General features: G+C 31.5%; 1 protein-coding gene across 4 annotated transcripts; it reads right to left on the bottom strand.

Annotated features, from left to right (window-relative positions):
* Positions 1 to 974: 974 nt before the first annotated feature.
* On the bottom strand, positions 975 to 21,821 carry LOC148626892 (solute carrier family 61 member 1-like). Of its 4 annotated transcripts, none has more exons than XM_088556827.1 (14): positions 21,468 to 21,741; positions 18,414 to 18,558; positions 17,541 to 17,601; positions 16,892 to 16,999; positions 16,404 to 16,522; positions 15,487 to 15,623; positions 13,338 to 13,519; positions 11,938 to 12,008; positions 11,311 to 11,365; positions 10,886 to 10,988; positions 10,553 to 10,620; positions 9,804 to 9,883; positions 8,897 to 8,941; positions 975 to 3,496 (listed from the first exon to the last, which is right to left on the bottom strand). In XM_088556827.1, the coding sequence occupies exons 1-13, from the start codon at positions 21,616 to 21,618 to the stop codon at positions 8,905 to 8,907; spliced, it is 1,317 nt and encodes a 438-aa protein (XP_088412953.1). In that variant the 5' UTR covers positions 21,619 to 21,741; the 3' UTR covers positions 975 to 3,496; positions 8,897 to 8,904. The 4 variants fall into 4 exon arrangements, with proteins under 4 accessions (XP_088412953.1, XP_088412866.1, XP_088412777.1 ...); XM_088556740.1 differs by lacking the exon at positions 8,897 to 8,941 and adding an exon at positions 7,368 to 7,421 and having other exon boundaries at positions 21,468 to 21,706; XM_088556565.1 differs by lacking the exon at positions 8,897 to 8,941 and adding an exon at positions 9,210 to 9,233 and having other exon boundaries at positions 3,224 to 3,496; positions 21,468 to 21,719.
* Positions 21,822 to 27,964: the final 6,143 nt, after the last annotated feature.

The following is a 27,964-nucleotide window of genomic DNA, read 5'->3' as shown; positions in this document are numbered from 1 at the left end:
GAATATTTTCAATTTTTCAGGGCCTGAATACTGCTAGGCCCCCTCAGAATCAAATTGTCATTCCTTAAATGGTTTGAGTCACATACCTAAAAATTAATCAAAACCTTTCTTTTGTGGTATGACACCTTGTGGTACAATTTCAAAAAGATCCATTCATAATTTAATTAAGCATAAAAATGCCTGTTTTTGACCCCTAATTCCTAAATTGTGTAAGTCAGAAGTATGTATGGACAGCAGTAAATCTTAATGCTCTAATGGTCATAATAAATATGACTTTGCACACATTGTTTGTTGTGCTAAGTGTACCCCATTAATATCATACAGCAACTAAAATCATGTACAACATCAAATCACACACTAAATTTTTAAATCAATCCATCCACCAAAAGTTGAGGTAACTATGACAAAATTCAGATGGACCTATGGACAGACACAATGATTCCAATAAACCAACTAGACATCGAATGTGGCATAAAATACTAACACCTTTTCTACTTTTCTAGGTGTTTTATTCAGAAAATAATATAATTGCTATGATTTTCTGATAGGATATGGTTATGAAAGTCACATGACACCAAAACTAACTTTAACAAGTAGTATTTTATAAAAAAAAAAAAAAGATAGCCGATGCAGTAAAATTTTGTTCTTTTTCAAGGTTCTACATTTCTTCCAAGAAAATGACACATGGCACACAATTTCAAATTTTCGATTGTTTTTTCAAACGCAATTTCAAAAAATTTCGATACAGTTTTTTTTTAACGCCACTAAGTTAGCAGTATTTGACCAATCCGGAAACATAATTGTGATCAGGTGATTTGCGTTTCCATAGAAGAGCGTCCTTAAGGTCAAAGGGTAAAAAGTGAAACTATACCGACTGCGTCGTAAAAAGTATTTCAACAAACCTATAGTGTGCAGCTTTGCTCAGGACAAAATATACTTCCTGCTTCAGGCAAGAGTAGAATAACAAAAAACAATTGAGATTTTTATATATTTATTTTATGCAATTATTTCTCCCATGATTTGCTGACATGATGTTAGTATAAAGTATGTACATTTTATTTAACCAACAGTTTAACCAAGCAAAGTATATCTATAACAAGGAACATTTTACGTCCAACCTTTCATGTCAATCTGCCCAATAAAATTAATGTTGATTATATAGGTAATGGCAAAATGACTGAACTTGTTTAAACAGTTCTTAAGATACATTTTACATGAAATGACTTGGAGTATTATATAAAAAAATTAAACATCAAAATACTGAAGATGCATTTTGTTATTTTTGAAGAGGTCCGATGTCATGATGCATCCAGCTGTACGAGATCTTGTTCCAAGGTACTAGTGAGACATAATTACATAAGAGATTAAATCATTTCATTACATACATGATACAATCTTCCCAAATACTACTGCTATACATCTTCATAGCAGAGATTAGACCATCTCACTAAGTATCTTAACTCAGGTCTATATCAAGCTGTTAATAACTTTTTTATCAGCAAAAGACTCTTAAATAAATTTAAATGCAGGTTTAATAAGTACATGTATAAATTTGCAATACCAGTGCATCAACCTAAAGAACTTGTTTGACAACATATACATGTACTAGTTATTAAACTTCTTCAAACAAATAAAATCTTTTAAGATGATGACGCCATGAAAACAGTTGGGTATGAGGAGCCTTAGAGGACGCACTTATGGAAACAGATTGACTATGAAATGTCTAAGAAGTAATCGATGATATGCATATTATGAACACATAGTTGAGTACCTTTTTTACTGTCCTATTGCATTTTTACACTAAAATGTGACATCTGGTTTTAAAAAAGAACTAAACCAAATGTACAGAGTAAGGTATTACTAAGTATTAGGAATTCATTATTGAATTTTGACAAACTCTACTGAAGCAGTCCCTTATCCATATAAAATGTATAGAATAACTCGTCTTTAGCATGGTCAAATAACAGTAATGTGAAACAAGCAACAATATTGTATTAAATTTATGGCATCAATACTAGTAAATGAAGACATCATATGCTGTACACCAAATCAAACCAATTTACAGTATTATTTACCATTCAATCAATGACTTTTTTTGTGGTAGTTACAAAGTACAAATAATATTTTAAACAGTAGTCACAAGGTTATTACAGAGTCAGAATGGCAAACAGAACAAAATATTGCTTTTGTAAGTTTTATAATCAATTTTCAAAGCTCATTGATGAAATTCGATTTCTAATGAATATTCAATACAATGATGACAATGTCAACTTAAATATCCACACAGAAGTCAAACAATATAAACCATAAGATACCAACTCATAACATCAATAATATTCATTGTCATATAAAAACATTATAAAAACACCCTCAATAGCTATCTATTATGACAACTAATAGTTCAATAGAAAACATATCAAAATACAAAATGCCAATATTATAGTGTCACAGTATTACTCTATTAATTTGTTATTAAAAAAAAATAACCAACCAAATGGACTACAAATTAGTGAAGTAAATTGATATCAACTTTTCATAAAAAAGAAGTCAACCTCCTCAAAATGACATAATTTCATAGAAGTTCTTTAATGAAAAAAAGAAAGAAATATAATTCAAGCTACCGTACTGGTATTTTAATCCATCAATTTACAGGTTAAAATGATATTCAAAGTAATTTATAAATTACAGCAAAATTTAAAGAGAACTTATAAATAAATAGAGATTCTCTCAAGGTCAGGTAGACATTCAGGTAATTTACACCATGAATAGATCAAACAGAAATATTTTACAGGATACCAACAACCTGAAACTAAGCATACTTTTTAATGTATACTTACATAAAAGCAATAATAAGCCTTTTTCACACATCTTAAGAAAATTATTGATTGTAGAAAATATGAAACGAGCACTTAAAGTTATGGTGGGACCACAAAATATGTACAATAACAAATACCTAAAATAAAAATAATCTACCAATAAAAAACACCAACAACATATCCCCAATAATTAAATCACTCCTAGCTGATGTGCCAATAATATGTATAATTCATGTGGAACTTTCAATATCATTGTTAACATGTACAAACTGTATCAGAGTTGTACCCATATCTAATATTTGTTACTACCTGAATTTCTGTCCTTTTAAGAACATTTTATTAACTAAATTTATAAAATACATAATACATGTACTGGTATTTAACAACTTTTTTTTAAGTTTTCAATCTATTGACTGGCTTTAGACTTTTTTACAATGACTTGCCTTCATATAAAATATATTCTTACATTCCTTAGACTTCATTAAACAGAAATTGTTAGTTGAAAGCAACAGTAAAATCATTTCCTAAAGGGACACTTTCAATGCAGTGACTGTACTATTTACACCAAAGGAACTTTCTCCTCTGATGGAACAGCTTCATCTTCTTTAGGTGAACCATTGTCAGATCTTATCAACACTCCACCTTTAATGATAGCTTTAGGTGATTCAGCAGCAGCCAACCTTAAAAACATTAAAAACTACTGATATATAAACAATATATAACAAAACATGTACATTACACAAATGGAAAAAAACAAGTTTAAAGGTACTTTAAATTCAAAGCTCAGAACTTGACATACGTACACGTATCTTAAAACCCAAATTTTAGAAATACACTTTAATTATTAGAGCTCAAGTGCAAGAAGCAATAAACTATTCAACGTAAGGACCAGGCAAGAAGTGTGACAAATAATTACTAATCTAAAACATAAAATTATTTTTTCTTTATAAACTTGAAAAAATTATTCAATGTTCATTTAATGCAGTAAATACATTATTTTACAGAGTGGCTTTTCCTCTGGATCTGCACAAGTATTCTATTGACAATGGGTTGGCTAGTTGTACAACACATGCTCACTAATGAATCTTGCAGAAAATCTTATTTATTGTAAAATTTTCCCAACAAATGAAATGAATCACAAAAAATAAACAACATAATGTAGGAGGTTGGAAAAGGAGACAAAAACTGACTGACAATGATCTGTACTGTTGTCAAGTCAGTAATTTGTTCTGCCAGGATGACTAACAATGATCTGTACTGTTGTCATGTCAGTAATTTGTTCTGCCTGACTGACAGACAATGATCTGTACTGTTGTCATGTCAGTAATTTGTTATGCCTGACTGACCAACAATGATCTGTACTGTTGCCATGTCAGCATTTTATTCCATCTGACTGACTAAACAAGCATTTGTTCTGTTGTCATGTTAGTAATTTATTCCATCTGACTGACTATACAATGATCTGTACATTGTCATGTCAGTACTTCATTCTGCCTGACTGACTTTACAGTGATCTGTTCTGTAGTCATGTCAGTTGTATTCCATCTGACTGATTATACAATGATCTATACTGATGTCTTGTCAGTAATTTATTCTGCCTGACTGACTGACAATGATCTGTACTGTTGTCATGTCAGCCATTTATTCTGCCTGACTGACTGACAATGATCTGTACTGTTGTCATGTCAGTAATGTATTCTGCCTGACTATACAATGATCTGTACTGTTGTGTTGTCAGTAATTTATTCTGCCTGATTGACTATATAATAATTTGCACTGTTGTAATGTCAGTAATTTATTCTGCCTGACTATACAATGATCTGTACTGTTGTGTTGTCAGTAATTTATTCTGCCTGACTGACTATACAATGATCCATACTGTTGCCATGTCAGTCAATTTAATCTGCCTGATTGACAATACAATGATCTGTACTGTTATCATGTCAGTCTTTTTTTTCTGCCTGATTGACAATACAATTTGTACTGTTGTCATGTCAGTCATTCATTCTGCCTGCCTGACTATACAATGATCTGTACTGTTGTGTTGTCAGTAATTTATTCTGTCTGACTGACTATATAATAATTTGCACTGTTGTAATGTCAGTAATTCGTTCCATCTGACTGACTATACAATGATCTGTACTGTTGTCATGTCAGTAATTTATTCTGCCTGACTGACTATACAATGATCCATACTGTTGCCATGTCAGTCAATTTAATCTGCCTGATTGACAATACAATGATCTGTACTGTTATCATGTCAGTCTTTTTTTTTCTGCCTGATTGACAATACAATTTGTACTGTTGTCATGTCAGTCATTCATTCTGCCTGCCTGACTATACAATGATCTGTACTGTTGTGTTGTCAGTAATTTATTCTGTCTGACTGACTATATAATAATTTGCACTGTTGTAATGTCAGTAATTCGTTCCATCTGACTGACTATACAATGATCTGTACTGTTGTCATGTCAGTAATTTATTCTGCCTGACTGACTATACAATGATCTGTATATTTGTCATGTCAGTCACTTATTCTGCCTGACTGACTATAATGATCTGTACTGATGTCATGTCAGTTACTTATTCCATCTGACTGACTATACAATGATCTGTACATTTGTCATGTCAGTCATTTATTCTGCCTGACTGACTATACAATGATCTGTACTGTTATCATGTCAGTCATTTTTTTCTGTCTGATTTACAATACAATTTGTACTGTTGCCATGTCAGTAATTCATTCTGCCTGACTGACTATACAATGATTTGTACATTGTCATGTCAGTTACTTCTGCTTGACTGTGCTGTTGTCATGTCAGTAGTTTATTCTGCCTGACTGACTTCCATGATCTGTACTGTTATTGTGTCAGTAATTCATTCTGCCATGTACAAAATAAATATCTTGAATTGTTAAAAAAAATCAATGAAAGAGAGATAAAAGATAAAAAAAAATGTATGCAAAACCAAATAGTGAAAATCTCTACATATTATGTATGTCATTGACACTTAAAAATATTATTTTGAAATTGATTAGATTTAAACTATATTTTTTTTTCATTTTTTTTAATATTTGATGAAAATGTATCATCTTCATGGAGGGGCCTGCCTGGTTCTTACATATTCATCTGTTGTTATAAAACTGATCCTAAGACACCATTTGGAAGTAGTAGAATGCTGAGTGGAATGATCATGTTATATGCATACACTATGGTGTAATATAAACTCTTCATGTGAATTATACTAATGCTATACATGCCATAATTGTTAATGTCTAGGTAAAGTGAGATACTGAGTGAACCATATAAGTTGTCTTCAAACCACTTACCAGTATTGAGATTTGTAAATGAAGTGCATTTAGGGAAAAAAGATGCAGAATATCAAGAAATTCATAAATAGCACAGGAACAATATACATTGAACAAGAGGCTCACAAAAGCCTGCAACTCTCACCTATTCAGTATTGAAAATATTGTCATATTCAACTATTTATAATATTCATATTCAACTATTTATATTATTATATATTTATAATCAAAATATTAGTGAAATATATACAAATTTAGCAACTTTGGTTTTCTGGATAACAGGAAAAAACTGGAAAAATCACCAAAAGTGCATTTTCAGGGGATACCAGTCCATAAAAAAAATTAATAGATTTTCTGAAACTTGTACCAAAGACAGAACTTACAATACTGAACATTTTACATTATTTTCAAGGGCAATAACTCTAACAAGGAGTTGTCCTACAACTTTGACCCAATGGAACAATGGAAACTTTTGTAGGCCTTATCAGAATGATCATTTCATCAGTAGAAAGTTTTTTCCTATCTCTTACAGTGTTCAAGATGTTGACTGAAACTAGAAAAAAACATCATATTTTGTCTTTCAAGAGTAATAACTCAGACAAGGAATTGTCTGACAACTTTCCCCAACTGTTGAGCTCGTCAAGCTGAATAAAGGTCACATTTAATTTCCAATGTCACTTAAATTTCTGGGATATCTGTAGAAAATGGTGACTTGACCCCTGCGGTCTAAAAATAGCAATGGCCGCCATGTTTTACGCTTGATCTATATAATCATTACAATTTTTAAAGTAGATACTGTAAGGATGATGGTAATTAAGTATGGTAATAATCCACTTAGTGGTGTCAGAGGAGAAGAGTTTAAAGAAAAGTTAACAATGGACAACAGAAAGACAGCAGCAGATGCTGAAGATGGCCTTATAGACCAGGTGAGCTAAAAATATTAAATACAAGCTACTGGACAATAAAACTATCTATTCATGATGCCATGCCTATAGCCATACATTTCACATTTACATAATATAAATCTAAACACATGTGTTTATAAGGAAGTTAAAAGCTATATTTTGTCAGGAAGTAGTAATATGATTTACATTTCCTTTTGCCTTGGGTAGAATTTCTTTACAGGTAAATCTCTTAATGTTAAAAAGACTGATCAAATATACAGAACATGCTGATGGTGGTCAGAGCCAGAATTTTAGAACAGAAAGTGATGCAGATTAGGTATATATGCACAAAGGATGTACCTCTCTCAAGCTGTAAATGTACTACTTCCAGATGGTGTTACAGACTTAACCATACTGAAAAATACAAATCAAACCTGACTTGTCAGAATCAGAAGAAGATATTACCCCTTAATATTACTGACAATATTTGATTTTCAAGAAATTTTCCTGTCAAACTGATACATTTCTTATCATCACTCCCTCCAATCAATGGACTGCAAACTTTCAAGTTAATAAAACATTCAGGTTTGATTTAATGGCCCTTCTACCAAAAAAAAATTATGAATTATAAAAAGAAACAAAAAATCATGCAAGTAATAACAAGATACTTTGAAAGTCAATTAAAATACAAATATTTCCAGTATAAATGACCACCAAAACCTTCCACTTTATCATGTTATTTTTTCTTATCTTTTTTTCTAATTTTGCATCCACAGCCTTTTGCTAAGTAGGTGAATATCTGACTATATATGTCTATCCATATCCCAGTAAGATATAGCCTAGCTGATCAACTTACAGCCTTCAGACAGATTAAGCAGGCACACCACTATACCAAAGTACATGACATTAGTAGAGTTATAGACCATTATCTCACCCTACAGGACATAACTATACAATTATCAACCAAAAAAAAGCCTGGCAAAATTGTACTAAAACCCATCTGCTTAAACAAAAGTAAAGCTCTTACTGACTAAATAAACCTTGTGATATGACAAAATTACATGATGCATCTTGACCAAGGAGATATTCTAAGATAGAAATGATATAGAATCATAAATTTACATTCTCTCCACACACAAAATCACTACAACTAAATTCATTAATAAATTGTCCCCTATGAGAATTCTGCTTTTGTCTACCATAATTTCATGTCTCACAATTAAGTTGTGACTGGGTAATGACAAAACATCATTTATTATAAATAAAAACATTTTAAAGAGAATAATTTAACGACAAATCTTTTACCTTAAAAAAAAAACAGGGTTGCGCTTAGAAGCTCTTAATGGGAGACAAGAACAAATCATCATGGAAAACAGGGAGATAAGAAATAAACTCATTGTAATTCAGCTAACGGTACATACCAATAAACCTCTGAATTAGAAACTAATAACTTTTTAACCAATGATATGCTAAAATGAATGTATTAAAAGCACATCAAAATGAGTGGGATGAAATACCATATAACTGATTGGAAGAAATTGTGAAACACTATGTTTCCATAAAAATGTTGGTTTTTTTATTTTAGCAGCCTAAATGTCCTACTTATATATAGAGAAGAGTAACAGAAACAAGGAAACATACATATGTACTAATTTACTGTACTCAATCTGTACCTTTACTGCCAAACAACCTTATCAATTATCTAAAGTCTTTACACTGACACATAATGCACAAGATTCATCACTGTTAAATATTCAGCAACAGAGATAACAGATCAATTTTACTGGTAACATATCTCCCCTATCAGTGTGTTAGACAGATGTTACCCGTAATATATCTCTGCTTCTCTCATCATGCTGTTAGTAGTCTAAATAAGTAACTATTTTTACCAAATCAATCAATCTGATTTATGATCAGATATTTCTGTACATAACCTGTCAATATGGGAACAGACAATTACAATAACCATAGAGGGCAGTAAGGTCAAACATCAAGTCAAAACCACTGGAAGGGTAGAACATATATGTCATCGCAGTAGTTTGAATATAGAGGATGGTTATTTTTACAAATAAAACAAATAAGATAACTTAAAATTGTGGGCATACATTTAAACTAAACAAAACAATAAACAGAAGAAGATTTTACAACTTTTGCCCATTTGTTCTACATGTGAATCTACTTCACCCATATACTGATACATACTCCTGTTTTAGAGACATGTAATCCCTGTAAAGTATTAGTCAGCTATCATTATCTTATATCATTTGGAAGCTTTCTATAAAATCTTTATAAAAATTCAAGTTGAAGTAACTTTCTAAAATTCATGCTGCACAAACAGAAGGTTTAATCAAATGCACCACAAGATGCAGCTTAATTCAACTAAAAGTGGAACTCTCAGTTATGGCAAGTATGGACACTATATTAAAATGAACCTCTGAAATTTGGTTGTGATTAATTATTTCATACTGCTAGGTACAGAATTTGAAATTTTGGAAATAGATATTTACTACTTATACTCAAAATATGAAAACATAACACAGATTCATCAACATATTGAGCCAATGTTTAATTCACTGCATGTGTTTTAATTAGATAAGAGTCTACACAAGACATTCTCAAAAAAACATATTTTCTTTGCTGTTTTTAATATATAATCTTAAAACATTTAACATTCCAAATCAAACTAGACTGTTACATGAATCTTAGAAAGTGTTTACACTGCAAAAAAAATCTACTACAACCATAAAAATTGCACAATAAAGCTATAAATGACAGAAGAAAGTCATAATAACTTACTTATACAGCCATTGCTGTGAGGCAGCTGCTAAAAACAGGAACATAACACAACACTGGAATATTATTTTCATTTGTAGATTCTGAAAATATAAAGCAATTATACTATCTTATCTTACAGTATATACAAGAACTCGTGTATTTTGTGAATATCATATATTAGTTTGTTCTAAATGTATTGTCATATTAAGATACCAATTTAGCATATTCTTAGGTTCATCTGTCACAATTTTTGCCACAAACCATATACTTTTTGCAGCAGTTTTGATTGTTAGTTTTTTTGTGGTTTGACCTGACATGGGAAAATTAACTGCTATGAATATTTACTTTTAAAGAAAACTATAATGCAATTTGAGGAACAATTGGGAATTTTAATCTGTGCAAAAATAGATTGATCACAGAAACTGCAAAAACAGATAGGCAAAAATTAAAAAAATAGTTTGTTTGCCATAGCACGACCTACCCAGTTTTGAAGCCCTGACTTGAAAGTTTTTTCTTAATTTTTCAGACTTCCTGTTTTGTTTTCTGTCCCTGTACATGTCCATGTTCGGTCTTGTTTTTAGTTTTATTCTTCGCTGTACTTTGTAAATCATTGCAGTTTAAAGCACTCAAAAGATTGAGTTATAATGGCATAATGTTTGGATTTTTGTCCATCTGGTCAACCAACTTGAAATCATATTCAATACCTAAGATAAATCGTTTATATTTTATATCATTATAAACTTAACTCCTAAAATCATCAATTTACTTACTTGTAGTAAAATACACACAACAATCATGTTCAGTGGAATTCTAAAGAAGTTCATGATGGTGGCTCTTGCTGTAAAACAAAATACTCTTACTGCACAATTCATCATGATAACTTTTTGTTTAAATCAGCCGACGATACATACTAGTTGGTAAGGAGATATTTTATGGTATGAGAAATGAATTTCTAGAGTTTTGATCCATTGTGAAAATAGCAATTAAAAATTTATTTACAGTACCAGTATTAAATTCAACAATAACTTGATGATTTGTTTATCTACTACATATACATAATTGTACCTACATTTCTTACAAATAAAAGACTTAAATTAACTTACTCTCTTCTGGAACATATTTCCCCCTCATTTGTCCTAGAGAAGGCCAAAATATACCAACACAACATTCAAACACCAGGAAACCTATAAATACTATCAACTGGTGCTGAAATAGAAAATTTAAGGAGTGTGTACATCACATAATACATTGTATTTAACACAAGTTATAAATGCTAAAAAAGTCCATGGAATTAAAAACCTAGAGAGTGTCAACAAATTGCAGAACTATGAAATTTTAGAATAACTACCTAAAAACATGAATTCCATTTTATATTAAATTTACTCTTTAAAACATCCATTTGGAAATCAGTTGACATCATATTAACTTCAACCAGCAGTGGTGGCCTACTGACATAAATGAATTCTTGGTAGTGCTTTTAATGTCATAAACATCCTCCAAGGGGAGATACACTTAAATGATAACTTACCCCTTTAAATAAAATAGGTGTAGCTAAAGATGCAGAAGCTATCAACAATACAAATCTAAAATATAAACAAATACATGGTGTTGGTAAATGTGGCTCAAGAAGTATTGATGCAAATATTTGAAAACACTTGGAATTTAAAACACAATAATTTCTATGTTAAACATTTCCATATCTTTATCTGATTTTTGTGGAGGTATCTTATTCAATCTACCTAGAAAATATAATGAGTTTCACTATTAGAATCAAATTCAATATCAATTAAAATTTTAATTTTTCATCACTCTAAAGCATTTTCTATGTTTACAAACATTTTATATTTTATAAATACATGTAAATAAAACAAAAGAGGAATACATGTAGTATATGCACAAAGTGTCAGTAATACCTTGTATATGTAGAAGGTCAGAAATATGAATATAATAATGTCAGAAATGAGGTATGTAATTCAGAAGTACCAGTAACTGTTTGAACCTTTAATACACATAAAGAGTAATTGTTCTAGAAAGTTTCCCATATTCTCATCTGTCGAGGACATGTTAGTACATCATTAAACAAAATTACTGATGGAGTACTAATATATGTAACTTATGATCAGTACCTCATAGTCTAAAATCAAATCAAATGTACCTCATGAAAGATTCTACTGATGAATATTTTGACAGCAATTTAAACAAGGAAGATCCTATCATGATAGACACCTGAAATGAAGGAATTACAAAAATCAGAAAATTACACTGAAATTTATATTGTCATTAATATGGAAAAACAGGACTGAAATAATTATAGAACAACTGCTAATAAATCTATATCATGGTTGTAAGACTAGTAAACTTAATTTCATCTGCAAGGCAACCCCTATTAAGCAGTTACTGTTGGGAAGTGGTAAAAGTGACCTCTCTTAAGAGTGACCTTTCAAAAGAGGTTCAGTCAAATGCTACAATTTTCAAAGTCCAAAGTTAAAAGTTAAATAGATGTGCATGCACGTGTCCATTTTGAATGCATTTTTAGGGAAAGAAAGTTATTGTAATGGCATCTTATTGTATGAGAAGAGTCAATATTTTCTGATCTGACTGAGACATGTGAGACATTTTGTCTCAAACTAATACACACTTTATTTAATTATTTATTACCTATCAGTGACTCAATTTTCACACTTACTGAAAATTCCCTTCATTGTAAACATGCATTTGTTTTCATTAGCAAGATTAATCAGGCCACCATTGACCCATTTAGCAACCTTATCAGACATCTCTTATATTTTTTATAGTTCTCTGGCGTGAATGGTGAAAAGGTTGTAGATTTTAATCAAGTTCAGAATGTAGACATAAAAAAGGCTGTATTCTGGGGATATAAATGGGGATGGAATTAAACTATATAAGGATAACAATTAGGCGGGATTGAAAGTGGCCATTCAACAAAGGTGACTGCTGGTTTAAGGTTAAGACAGGTTTGACTGTATTATGATCCATTATCTGTATTAATCATGTTTAAGGGCAATATAAATCAAATCTTCAGATGATAGTAACAGACTTGATAACATCTCTTTGAACTCAATAATTTAATTAAGGAATGACTGTTATATTTTTTCTGTCTACGAAGAAATAACCTCAATCGATTAGTGCACACTACACAACCTGCATAATCATTTTCAAGTGCCCACCAAGGGCACCGAGCTTATTTCAAATACTCAGAAAAAGATGTGACAGTCACAGTCATTCTTTATAATTTAATTTTATTATCAAAATTTAACAAGTAGATCAGTCACATATCAAAATTTTGTTCAATCAGAAAGTGTATTTCTTCTGAAATAAATTATTTCCAAGTGTAGTAACTGTTTCCAGTTTAATTCTAGTTATTGTCCCCTCTGCTTTAACTTTTCAGCTTGTATCTAACTTTCCAGTTTGTATCTTTAACTTTCTAGCTTGAATACTGCAGATTAGTGAGTTTATAAACATTAAGCAGATTAAAATAATATCATATAAAATAATCTTTTATGAAAAGGCTAAAAACCCCAAGGATGTACTTACCATGAAGCCAGCAAATATATGTCCATGTGGAATTGTTTCTGTTGAAGATGATAGTAGTTTCCTGACAGTGCCAGATGAAGTGGGGTCTGATGGTGTCAGAGCTGGGGTCCACTCTAACACAAATATGTACATGGAGCCCTCGAATAATGATTGAATCAATCCCAAACATAATATCTTAGGATCTGTAAGTGTAAAAATACATTGTTTCAGTGATATCTTATCCAAATCTACACAAGATCTTATTAAATAGATGGAAAGATGCCTTCTTAATTCTTAAAGTTAATCAAATATATTTTAAATATACATATATGTATAATTACACATACTAGTAATTCTAACATGACAGCACTTGGACTTAAATAAGCTTTGCAGGGCACAGCTTGATATGGTCACAGAGGCTGAACCCTGAACAGTTGGGAAAAGTATTGACACATCATTTAAACTTGACACAGAGTTTTGAATTTGATTGGGTAATTGACACCGAGTAAGAATTTGACTAGAATCAAGTTGTCTCTTTTTGGCTTTTCATTCTTAAATAGTTTCAGTCAAAACCACCAAAATCAATCCTAACTGTCTTTTGGGGATACGGAATTTTTAATTTCAAAGTGTTCCATTCCTTTTTACTGAAGTAATTAACCAGAAATTATAATAAATAATTGTTTCTGGCCCCTTACTATTACTTAACTCAATTCTAAAATGCCAAAATCAATCCCAGCCTTCCTCTGGTGGTATGGCACCTTGTTATACAATATCAAAGAGATCCATTCACTACTAGTCAAGCTAGTGTCTGGACATAAGGAAAATGCTTGTTTCTGCCCCCCTCTTGGCCCTAATTTAAAATATGTCCAAGTCTTAACTCCCAAAATCAAAACCAGTCTGACAATTGTTTTTACTGATCTTAAATAGAAAAATTCTGTCAAAAGCTTCTTTTCATCCCATTTTTGGGCATGAATTCTAACATGGTTGGGACCATAACCCCCAAATACAATACCAACCTTCCTTTTGTGGTTTTTAAACCTTTTTATAAAATTTTATAAAGATCAACCAACTGATATTCAAGTTATTGCATGAACAATCAAGTGTTTATGGACAATGTCACTGGAGACACACGACAGAGCCATTCAATTATACAACCTCAAAATATTTTGTGGTCGTATAAAAAGGCAATGAACACATTTGTTTATTTTGGATTGCTGAGGGAGAAGCACTAAACAAGCTTTTTAGAGGGTAGCAAATAACAAACTTTTAGGAGAGTAGCACATGACAAGCTTTCAGGAGAGTAGCACATGACAAGCTATAAATATGTTATAAGTGATATATTTCTGTTATATTGCATAGTGGTCACATTTACACAAATGTTAAACTTAAAACTTGTCTTAAACTGCACATTTGTAAAAATGTGTAAACAATATGGGTCAACATTCTGACAACATAAAGGTAGGACTGTGGTACATTATATGGTAACAAATAATTCAGAAATCTAGAAAAAATAAAATGATTTGGGGACCACAGCTAGAAATGTAAGCAGAGGACAGACCCTGAACAGATGGGGTAAATATGAACAAAAAATTCAAGCTTGATACAGCTCTGAATTTTATTGTGATTCATAGATATCTGACACAAAATATATAAATATAAAAAGAGATGTTTCATGAAAATTTAAATATGAATTAAGTCCAAAAACTCAAAAACAGAAAAATCGGAAATTCATAACAATTGAAGTGGGGCTAACATTACTAGCAATAAAATATTTTCCAAAGTTCCATGAAAATGGATCCAACCACTACTAAGTTAATGTAAAAAACTGTAAAATCCATCCTCTTTAAGAACAAAGTCCCATAACTTTAAAAATCACAAATTAATAACAATTTACAGGGAGCTAACATCAATATAAATTAACCAAAGTCTCATTGACATTGCTGCATTTTTTTGTTTTGTTTTTTGTTATAGTCTGAAAACATAAAATCACCTCATTTTTATACCAATAAAGTTCCATGCTCAAAAATAAAAAAAAATCATAAATTTATAAATATCAAAGGGAGCTGACATCAATCGAAAGAAACAATTCCCCAAAGTCTCACAAAAATTATATATAAGGTGGCAGCATTTTTGAATACTGTGTGAAGTGCAAATGATGGAACTAACTCACCTGTTTTGATAGAATTCCATGCTGATGTAAAACTATGAGAGATGTTTGTAGTTTTATCACCATAGTTCTCAGTCCATGTAAATACTAATATTACTGTCATTATCATCAGAACTGTCAATGCCACATCAAATGGTGCCCTAAGTATTTGCAGATAGGAAAATTACTTTATTATAACCAATTAAAGGAGAGTGAAATACAATAACACATCCTGGTGAATATAAAATTTACTCCATGCGTGAGGTTATTTTTTTAGTTCCTACCATCAGTAAATACATTTTTACCAATTTATTCAAATCACTAATTTTCTTAGCTCAATGTACAAAATTTTCGTAGCCCAATGTACAAAAGAAACAAAAAGAGCTGTGTCCATGGACCATCAGGCACAAATTCCTTATCATCCCAAAAATGCAAAGTAACATAACACAGGAGATGGCAGTTACAATGAACTAAGACAATCCATCATACTGAAGCTTCAGTCCAAACTTGACACTTTCCCATAAATTGTTATTCTAATTTTGAATAATTCCCAAGAAGGATTGTCAAGTTTTGAACAATGACACATTATGAAAACCCTAAACTGGCAAACAGAAAAAGCTAACAAAAAGTACAACGCATCAAGGTGAGTCTGCATACCAAATTCCAATCATTTCTATTAAGAAGTTACTGTGATTTTTACAAAGAAATAGTATGAAACCCTTAAAAAGCAGGTCACAACAAACAAGTTGTTACACAATCCAAAAACCTTGTACAACCCACCATGCTGAAGCAACATCTTCATTTCAAATTGTACCCACAAAGAATTGCTAAACTTCTGTGATAAAACATTCACTTGTATGGACAGTAGTAAATGTAAATGCTATCTACACCTAAAGGAAGCTTCCTTAATAGCTTGGAACTAGCAACACTAGGCTACTTACACAAAACCAAATCTATCAGCAAAGAACTGAGCAACTAATCCTGCTACAATGGCTACAAGGGAGTTTCCAAGAACAGCATGGCTGAACACTGTTCCTAAGGATTCTTGCTCAAATCCTCTCTATCAGAAAAAAATCCCAATTTAATATTAGCAAGAAACAGTCAACATATATTGCATAATGTTTTAAAAAAAAATCAAGTAAATAAAAACTACATGTACTTCAGTAATTATCAGCAACTGTAAATTCTAAAATTATAATTTTGAATTATGTGGCAACATCAAAATTGCAGTTATTAAACCTGAAATTAAGAACTTTGCTGATAGGGCACAAACTAAAAAACACATTCATCTCTCTTAGGCAAAGTTTTCTCAGTATTTCTGATAGGCTTTGTCTTATCAAAAATTGTAATAATAAATTTTCAGACATAGAACAGTCTGTTTTGTTTCTTACAGACAGACATACAAAGCATCTTCATGTATATTTTGTACCTTGTGATGTTCATAGACCATCCATGATTCAAATGCACTATACAGGATTGATGTAGCTATTCCTCCCAACAGTCTACCTAACATCAACACCCAGAAGCTGTTAAAGTGCTGAAATGTAACATTAACCAATTTCAGGACTCAATGTTAAATTAATTTCATATGTTATCTAAATATATATTTATTGTTTATACAGAATTCTCCGATTAAACATTTTATTATTCCAGGTAGAAATTAAAATGGTTAAATTTACTTACAAAGTTTAAAACAAGATTTGTCAATTTTTCTCTTTGTGAGACTGCACAACTTTTATCAGTTCAAAATACTTGTTGAATTATATAATCAATATCAACATTAAAAATCCATCTATAATTGACAATACAAATTGATTTATAATTGACATTATAAATCAATTTATAATTGAAATATGTAACTGATTTTGCTATGATGGATGAAATATCATTTTTATACAATCCTGCTGGTTTGATAATTGTGAATGTATTACCATAATATAATAGGATTTAAATACATCTTGTATTACCATCACTATCATGTGACCATATTAGGTAACAAGGAAAACTATGCAATTGTTGCCAAAATCCAGACAAGGAGAGTATAGATGTACATGCATTATATAAATTAAAAGGTGTACCTTGGTTATACAAGCGCCTCCATAAAGTATGCCATATATAATACAGTTGTTTCTTCTACCACTGTCAAAATAAAAGACGTATTTTATTACTCAGAATCAGACATATCACCACAATTACATAGTACACAATATTGTGTTATTTCATGAAAATACATAATAAAGTATAATGCAAAGATATATAAAGTATACTTGCATTATTATATTTATATTTTGTGTCCATTTCTAGAGTAAACATTTACCAATAAAAGATAAAAATGAGAATGTTGTCTAAATTTATAGTATATGAGTCATTGGCTTGTGCAGATCTTCAATATGCATACATTGTATGTTATCACTATATATCTTGAGTAAGAATTTTACTACTTTGGTCACCTCAAGAAATAATTAGAAATACTGTGAACAAGAACACGAAAACGAATACCCTATTCCACACCCTTCCTTCAAGTAGACTTAAACCCTTGAGTTGGCTCATTTTCCCTGGCTGTCAACATTCATTATCTTCATTGATGGACATCACATATGTTGCATGATCTTCACATAAAATGTCATCAAAATCCATTGAACTGTTAAGGAAGAGTTGCACTTGCAAGGTTTGAACTTGTATATCCGTAAATTTGAGTAACTCCCTTAATAGGCAATGAACAATAGTTATCTTTTTCATTCACATTTGATATCTAAACCATCATATAAATCTGCATCAATGACTAAGTATCTATTGAGGGGTAGAGGAGTAATTTGTGCTTACTACATATGCTACATTGTATAATGCAACAGATAAACAGACAGGTAGACAGTGTGTTTCCTACAAAAAATTGTTTTTTGGAGGGATACAAAAAAAAATATCAAAAATACATAAAATATATGAAGACTTACAATTTGTCAGCAATAGAGCCAACAATAGTACCAAATATCATACTGGATCCAAAACCTGCTACAAACAGTACTTCTATCTGATGTGTTGTCATCCCATAACTGTCATACAGGGCATAGACATGGGGTCCTTGTAACCAATCTCCAGCTGCAACCAACACCATATTCATCAGACAAAAAGAAATACCAGTACAAGGATTTCAGGCATTATAGTGAAAGAAAAACAATCTCAGCAATTTGACTTTAACTAATGTGCAGAACTTAAAAATAAAAAAAGTCAGAATTACAAAAATGCCTCCACTGCTAATGTCAAATTTCAATTGAAAACAAACTACAATCCATGATGAACTTAAATTATTAAATAAAATAGATGCATGTAACAAGAGCCAAACTACATGTATCAACCTTTTAAACAACATGCTGAGTGCACTACCAGATCTCAGACCATCAGTGGCATTGTGGCATTATTATACACTTAAATGAACATTGTAAACTTGAGTCAAAACTTGCATCACCATAGATGAAAGTATCTACATGGTATCCATACCTTTTTTTTCAAACATTGATTTATATTGCAATCTGCAATTTGTATGTTCAGTATTCATTCTGACTACACACTATATATTAAATCATGAAAAAGACAAATCTTGATAGTTCAAGTCAGTTCATCATATTTTTTATTAAATATAAGATAAAAAGGCTTTCTTTTAGAAATATTTAAAACACTGTCCTTTCATTACTGTGTGAATAAATTTTTATCTTAAATGAAACCACTGTGGATGATGATAACAATGTTAATTTCTGACACATGTACATATTATGTATGTGGTCCTTGAATGTTTCCAGTTTGCATCAGGGACAGATGCAGAAATATACACAATTTTTGACAAACAGAAAAGGAATTTACTTTGGTGTCCATGATCTTATGCTGCCTTTGTGCATTCAAGAAAACATAGGTATATATAGGAACATGTACATGTATATTTTCTACACACAAGATGCTTCAAATTCAATAATGAATGTCAATTTTTACAAAAAAAATATGACCTTTTCTAAAACATTCTTACTTTACAATGGGTAAAAACAGTGTTCTCCCCAAGATTTTTGAATACTGCTGTAATCAGCACATTAGACATGACAATAATAGGTCCTGCGTCACTTCGTATTTAATGTTTTCTCTAAAAATTGATCTGTGTATTCCAATTGAACATTGCTGTTTATGCTTATATGAATTATTCATAGGTAAAAATTTTACCTTTTTAGTTCATTTGCAGAAATTTTTTTTTGTTATCTAACACAAAAATTAGAAAAATATTCTACCAAATAATGATAAGCAATTCTTCATAAACATTATTCTAATTCATACACACCCAGGGTTCTTCATTGATGTTTTACCTGCAATTATTGCTGACAGCAGACCCTTGGAAGTAACAATTTTTTATTTGTTTTTGGGCCTCAATGGCTCAACTGAATGTGATATTCATTTGATTAAGAGCATTCTCTATTAAACTCTTTTTCTAGTCTTTGTAACTTCCAATATATTTATAGATCTAGAATTATCTAATTGGGTACATGTATATGTAATGACTACTCTACTCTGGTCACAAAATTCATGTTGCCAAAAATTTTCAGTAAGTCAGTAGTGTGGAGCTAACATACATTGTAGTTGCCAGGAAAAAAGCATACATGTACATCTTATTCTTGTTATTTAAAGTTGACACACTAGTTGTTTTGTTTTGTTTTTTAATTATTATTATGTTAAAATGAAGTTTGTTCATGACAGAAAGAGTAATCAAGGGAACCAAGATTCTAGCGGAAATCATAAAAAGTAATCCAAGGACAAAGACCAGACATGGAAAACAGACAAACACTATGAAGAACATTAAGTAACTAAAATAACACATACAAAGTAACAAAAGTAAATGAGCAAATCAGACTCCACTAAAAACTGGGAGCATGGACCAGGTGCACCGGTAGGGTAAGCATCCTCTGCTTTTCTACAAACCCATATCATGACTTATGTCCATATTTGTTCATCACACATGTGGTACTATTTATAGACTTGGGAAATTTTACTATCTATTTCTTAACTGGTTTCCCGTCAAAAACCATGTGCCCTTGATACACAACAACATGGCAATGTAAATTAAAGACAGCCATTTCCTTTCTCTTTTCAAAGTGTTTAGGAAGTATCTTGATGGAATAAATACTGTTTCAGAATTTAATGTTCTTTTATAAGGTAAATCAGCATCTTAATGTTGAAAACATCTTATGATTATGCTACATTCAACTAATTACCTTGTAAAATGCTATAATGATGTTGGGGCACACAAGTTTCCTTATAATTGATTTCCAATCCTCATATTAAACTTTAAAGCACAATGCTGGTACACGTAGCAAGATAACACAGTACTGAAATCATCAGTACAATGCTCAAACTCGATAGTGCTGTAAAGTGCTTTAAGGGCCTAGGGAGAACACTGGACCATAAAAAAAACAATATACCATGGATACATGTACATTGTACACATGTAGTTCCCTTGGTGCATGTTTACCACAAATATCAGTATTTGTTCTAAACCTGTTCAATGCAAAGGTTTAACACAGTAAATGAAGTGAACAGAATTAGCAGGGGCATGTGCCATTTATCACATTCCAGTTGAAAATGTACACTGTACCATTAATTTTTTTAGTAAGAATGGTAGAGAATGTCTCATTGAAATTCTCAAAACTTCAATCCCAATCAATGTTGTTAAATTTGTATTTTCATGTACAATTAGCATGTTCCTATAATGATTTGTCTTGCTAACTTAATAAATAATGTTTTAGGGGCAAAGTGGTAATAGGGCCGGTTTATTGATAAATAAATCCCTTTTCTTTGTACTTAAATATACTGAATAGTACAAGTACACATTAAATGACAATGTTCAAATCTTATGCATTTTTTAATGATTGACAAAGCGGACACATTCTCCAACATAATCTTAACAGCATTAAATATTTAATTGCATAGAAACTGATTATTGTCATGTAAATAATTTAATGATGTGCACTCACCCATAGCGAGCATATAAACCACCAGGTAAACCCGTTGAAACTGTTTAAATGCAGCATCATTAATTGACGACACAGCAGATCTGGTATAGATAAATAAAAGGGCACATAAAACACTTAAAATTCCAAAACCAGCAATGAAAATATTCGGCATTGCTGATGTTGTTTCTGACACCTCCTTTCAGTATATGACGAGCTCAAATGACAGTAGTTTTCTTGTGTTGACACATATCCGGAAGTATCGATTGTTGGAGAATTAACGGAATCCGCCTGGAACAACCCTTAAATCCGGATATCCTAGATAATCAGTTACAGGACATCGCACCATTAATATTGTTTTGTTTTCTTTTGGTGATTAATTATTAACTTTATTGACAATGACATATTACGCATACCATTTTAATTTTTGAATAGAATTAAGGATATGCAGTCAAGATAATAACAATAATATTAATAATCGACTTTTTTTAAAAATCGAGGTCATTATTAAGGCAATCCTATAATTAGAACCAAGTGCCTGAGATTTATGGTCGTATTAAAGGGTCGAGAAAATCTATAGTATTTTTTTGTTCTTCAAAACGTACTTTCATATAGCTACTCATGTCAATATATATCACGATGGTTAAAAACTTCTTTTTGTAAATAGGAGCTATGTCCGATATTGCCAAGTTTTAAGTTATAATTCTACCTAATTTTATATAGTAAAAACCCAAAACGAATAACAAAAAACAAAAAAAACGACAACCACTGGATTACAGGTTCCTGGCTTGGGACAAGCACAAAAGGTATGTGATATGTGACAGAGGTAAACATGTTTATGAGCGCTCACCTCCTAATCTGGGACAGTGGTGTGAAAATACAACAATAAAATGAACAATAAAACGTTACACTGTCGACTTTATAATTATATCTTTAAATCGATACAGAATACATCTTAATAAATTGGACAAATGAAAACAAGCTAGAGTACTAGCTTTTTCTATAAGTAAGTTTAAAAATAAAAAAAAGAACAACAACAGAAAGGCACACCAAACTCATATCTCACTTCTATTGTAATGACCTTTTAGATCCTGACACCCTTTCCAATTGTATGACCATAAGAGGTTCAAGAGTATTTTTATTTGCATACTCTGTAAAAAATGTAGCATATTTTAATATATTTTGTAACATATGCAATGTTTTAGCAGCTTTGCTATATGTATCTGTTTTTTTTTCTTCAGAGATTTAAGAACTTACTTGAAGGTATGTTTACACTTATTTAAGACCTTTTGGTGATATCTGCATTTACTATTTTTATAGGGGTTAAACGATGGTGTATTCGTTGTGTTTCACCATATTTGGTACATTTCTATTGTTGAATTTACGTGCAAAGAGTTTCATTAATAAAAAAATAGCAAATGCTATATTAAATATGTCATATGGTGTATTTTACAGCTTAAGTAGTATTTGTATGCAGCTTATGCATCTAGTGTTATACGTACCGTAAGTATCAAATATAATTTTGTTGCATATGCAACCAAAGAAGTTTTACGAATATTCAATAAATACATATAGGTGGTCGGTCTGTTCATTACAGTAACCTTACCGGTAATTGCTGAAAGGTTTTTGATTCACGAATGAATACTTTATTCTCATAAACATATGTTATCGAGAAATTACAAACATAATATAAAATTATACAATTTTACAGTGCATGTGTAACAAGAATGGTACATATTTGTGTAAAAATATTGTTGTCATCTAACCAGGAGGGACGACCTTAAAAAGAATAACTTTTATAAACTTTGCCAAATTTTCTAAAATAGCGACATCAGCAGAATTGAATAATGTGATATATTTGATAATATTTGGATGTTTTTGACAATAAATTGGGAGGAATTTTTTTCATGAAGTATAATTAACATTTATTGACAAATCATATACGAATAAACAAAAAAAAATGCATATGCTTTACAATATATTTGAATCTTTCAGTATGCGGGGAAATAACGATATAACCTTATTGAAATATACAGCATAGGCTAACATTGTAGCATAATTTTAACAACACAACATTTTACAGGAAAAATATAGCAATATGCTTTATAAATGCAGCATATGCAACATTTTTTTCTAGCATATGCTTATTGTTTTGTAACATATACAAATAAAAAAATGCTTTTAAACCTCTTGGTACATCATGTATTTCATTAAAAAGTAGCAATATTGCTTTTTATGGCTTTAACAGTATATTTCTGGAAACAAATTGTTTTCTTAATGTCGCGAATAATCTGGCTGAAGATATCATTCTTTCGGTATGTAATGCGATAGTTGCATGTTTTTAAGGGGACATAAAAGAAAACAAATTTGGGAAAACAAGGGAACCAGGATTCGAACGGTAATCAAGAAGAATATTATCCAAGGATAATGACTGGACAAGGAAAATAGACACACACAACACGAGATAATAATAAAAGATATACAACACTTATAAAAGTAAATGAGCGAACGGACTCCTAGAGCATGGACCAGGTGCACCGGTAGGTTCATCATTCTCCGCTTTTCTAAAACACTCGCCGGGTTAATTGCTCGTAAAGTGTCACATCGAGAAATTAAGTAGCAGTCCGCCTAAGAATCATGCAACTTTCACTGTAAGTGATTTATTGATGTCAGATATTTTATCCAAATTGACTTGAAATCAGTTGGATACATTGGAAAAACAGTAAATAAAATGAAAAAAAAATGAAAAATATTTTCACCATTACCATAGCAACAACCACTCCTTAGCAACCACCAATTTAGGGCCTATAATCACAAAAATATCATAATTTGAATGTAATTTTATATATTTAATGGTGGAAATTTGTCAAACTACATAATTATATTAATGAAGTGTTTCATAAGGAAAACAATTTACAATAAAGTACAAAACAATCTGATTGGTTTAGATCTGGTTACCATACAACCAAAATTCTTCATTTTGACATTACATTTTAAAATATACGAAAATAGGCTATGTTCAGACCCGTTTGGCCAAGACTAGAAAGAAGATATTATCCAAATGAATGCATGGATGTGTAGCAAGACCTCTCCATATGTAATCTGTCTTTGTTTTTTTGCTCGTGTGGACCCGAAATCACCACCCATAAATACTTTTCTTCTTCTTAACGCTTTTCATACTAACATTGTCTAGACCATAACTTTTTTGTCTTTTGACCTAGACTTTTAATATTTGGTAAATTGGCAAATCCTCTCGGGGCAGAGTGTTGCATACCAGAGTAAGTGACCTTTGACCTTGACCTTTAACTTCAAGGTCACATAACATACATATTTTGGCAAAATACGATACATAATTTTTGTCTACTGATGTCATTACTTTTATGTCTTTTTACCCAGATATCTGATATTTGGTATGTAAGTAAATCACATTAAGGTAGTGTGTAATGTTCTAGATAGGATGACTTTTGACCTGGACCTTTGACTTCATGGTCAAATGACATACAAAATTTTGGCCCAATACCATACAAAATTTTGTCTGAGCATTTTTTTGCGTTTTTACTTAGATATCTGACATTTGATATTGGGTATTTCATACCAAGGCGGAGCTTTTTGTACCAAGGTGTGTGACTTTTAAACTTCACTTTTGACCTTATGGTCAAAAGACATACAAAATTTTGGCTTAAGTCAATGACACATTTCATGCAATATTTTACCTCATAGTATGTCATTAATGTAAAGAATCACTTGCCCTTTATCGCCTGATTATGCTTAACCCCAAGTAGCAAGGTTAATAATCATTTACACATCATTCTATTATAGAATATGTGTTCTCTAATTTTTGAAGGAGAAGAACTCTGATGAGCTTCAGAAATTATACCCCACGCCACTAAGTTGCGCAGGGTGTAACGTTTGCAGATATTGGCATGCATGAATTTTTCGTTTATATGTTCACCATAATAAGTTACTGGTCAAGTTCCACTCCGATGATTTTTACTTTAGATTAATTAAAACTTCAAGAAATAAAAGTTACCATTCTGGGTAACAGAGTTTAGTTAGAAGATAAAGGTTTGTTTTATTTTCTTATCGTATATTTTAAGCTCACCTGGGACAAAGGTCAGTGTGAGCTATTGCCATCACTTTGTGTCTGTTGTAGTCATCTGTTGTCATTGTTAACTTTTTCAAAAATCGTTTAAAATTTTTATTTTGTTGCAATATTTTCTAATGCCTGATTTAACACTCGAATTCCCCCTTTTTTTTTATCGGGGCCCCTCTTAATGTATTTCTCTTAGGAACAAATTTACTTGAGTATCCAACATGGGGCGCTTTTTAGTGTGTAGCATTTCAGAAACTATGAATAAACCAAACATAGGAAAAAGTAATCAAAGGAAACAAGATTCTTGGAGAAATCTACAATAACATATTTCATCTCGTAGTGGCACGTTAGAATCAATTGCAATATGGAAGATATGAACTATACAAGAAAATATACAATGTATATGATCCTTCTACTTATTATTGCCCATACATGACGTCAGAAGTAAACTTTAACATAGTCAATGAAGTGTTAAATATAGGTTGCAAATAGTTCACTTTTGCCTGGATGCTAATTCAATATCCTTAATACACCAGTATATAACTTCAGTTATATGATCCTACCTTTTATATTTAATGAGGTATGATACCAAAAGTACTAAATCGTGATGTTTTTACAAAAAAAAAAATAAATAAATAAATAAAAAATAGGGTTTTTTGTCTTCTTCATTTGACATATTCCTTTATATATTTTTCCCTATTCTACTAGGTTGAAATATGGATGTAGATTTTCTAATAGTTCTTCATCAACTTCCTAAGATCTATTGACTGATCAGGTATCAACTGTAATTCATTTCTTATACCTAAGAATTAAGACTAAACCAAAATATCTTAACAGAGTTGTTAAAGTGGAAAATGTAGGTCACAATAACCTAATTTTTTATAATGTGTTTATCATATAAACGGCATGTAAAATGTATGCACAATTTTAGCCAGTTCTTGTGCTCGTTTCCTAAAATGGGAAAGAAATGATCACACATAAAATGGTTTTTGAATGCTATTCAAATTTATTTCAATATGATTAGGGTACTAGTATTACCATAAGGTCTTAAATATACAAAAAGACGAGACAATTTCGATTTTCCTATTGTTTATTTTCCATTCCTAGATTGCGATTTCCCGAAGCACCCTCTTACGGTATTATCATTTACAACCGGTCTGTTTTGCGCGTTTTTGTAATAAAGTGTCAGATTCCCCACAGGAAAGCTTTACCACCAAGGGGTACCGATTTCACAAACTTCTATAAACGTTTACGAAGTTTATTCACCGTTACAAAATTTCATCATGATTTAGTACTTCTGGTATCATACATGTACCTCAATCGATATAAAAGGCAGGATCATATAACTGGAGTTATACACTGATGCATTAAGTATAGTGAATCAGCATCCAAACGAAGGGTGGTATCTGCAACCTATATTTTACATTTCATTGACTGTGTTAAAGTTTACATGTATGGGCAATAATAAGTAGAAACTTGTTGACTATATTGTATAAAAGTAGTTCGCGTTTTTTAATTATGCAAAATTTTGATTCTTAAATGCCACGACAAGATGAAATGTATAGTCATAGGTTACCGGCCATGTTTGCTTCACTCATAATTTCTAGACAGCTACAAGTAATAGATGTAGGGTAACAGGCCAGTAAACAGTAGACTTATGCCATCAATTGGCGACCGTCGTCGTCGACAAATTTTCGAAAATCTTCTCCTCTAGAGAATTGGCCCCGTAAAGGTCCGGGTGTCAAAAGAATAGGCCTGCAGCAGCGCTAAGCTAGTCGTAAAAGGCGACTAAATAGTGCTCAGGAACCTAGCCGGGGACTAGGCGCTCTGCCCACAGAGCAACTGGGTTGTGTGCCCAAAGTGATGGAATGGGGTACCCCTGGCGTGTTACATGCTGGGGTCGTCAGGCTATAATACGGAAAATCTGATCGCAAACAATAGTGTTGCAACGTGTTGGGAAAGATGCCACGTTCCTCGCACGTTAAAGAACCCTGCTGTGGTATTTGATAGAAGTAGGGACCTTTGCGCTCAGCCACAGGAGGCTTAATTGCCCGACCCTACACATCTCTCTCTTTTTCTGGTGGCAATCAAAATTTGTCGACCCTGTATCCTTGTATCCCATCCTTTTTTCATTTCATCATCATCATTTCATGTTCCTTTTATTGTCCATTTCATGTTCATCGCCTGAATATAGCTGAAATATTGCGCTCGGGCGTTAAACCCCAATAATCAGTCAATCAATCAGAGAATTGTCCACAAAATGACCGTTGGGATTTATGATCCTTGAAAAAAAAAAAACAAAGCCACCGTTACTAAAAATAGAACATAGCAGTGTAAAGCCAGCACTCCACAGTATTGTAGAACTGCCTGATTTTGGTCTTGTAATCTGATGCTTTGTAACATTTATCACTTTAAAAAATTGTCAAGC

Source organism: Perna viridis, chromosome 1 (assembly GCF_037379345.1).
Source record: "Perna viridis isolate PV_CMFRI_1.1 ecotype Kerala chromosome 1, ASM3737934v1, whole genome shotgun sequence".
NCBI classification, from domain to species: Eukaryota; Metazoa; Mollusca; class Bivalvia; order Mytilida; family Mytilidae; genus Perna; species Perna viridis.
Note: the sequence above shows the minus strand (reverse complement) of the source record. Positions and strands in the feature narration are given on the sequence as shown.

Coding starts and splice junctions, on each gene's coding strand:
- LOC148626892 (XM_088556565.1), bottom strand. CDS start 21,618: ATGCCGAATATTTTCATTGCTGGTTTTGGAATTTTAAGTGTTTTATGT. Junction 18,559..21,467: donor GGTTTATATGCTCGCTATGG/GTGAGTGCACAT, acceptor TGTTGGTTGCAG/CTGGAGATTGGTTACAAGGA. Junction 16,523..16,891: donor TGGTCTATGAACATCACAAG/GTACAAAATATA, acceptor TTTTTCTGATAG/AGAGGATTTGAGCAAGAATC.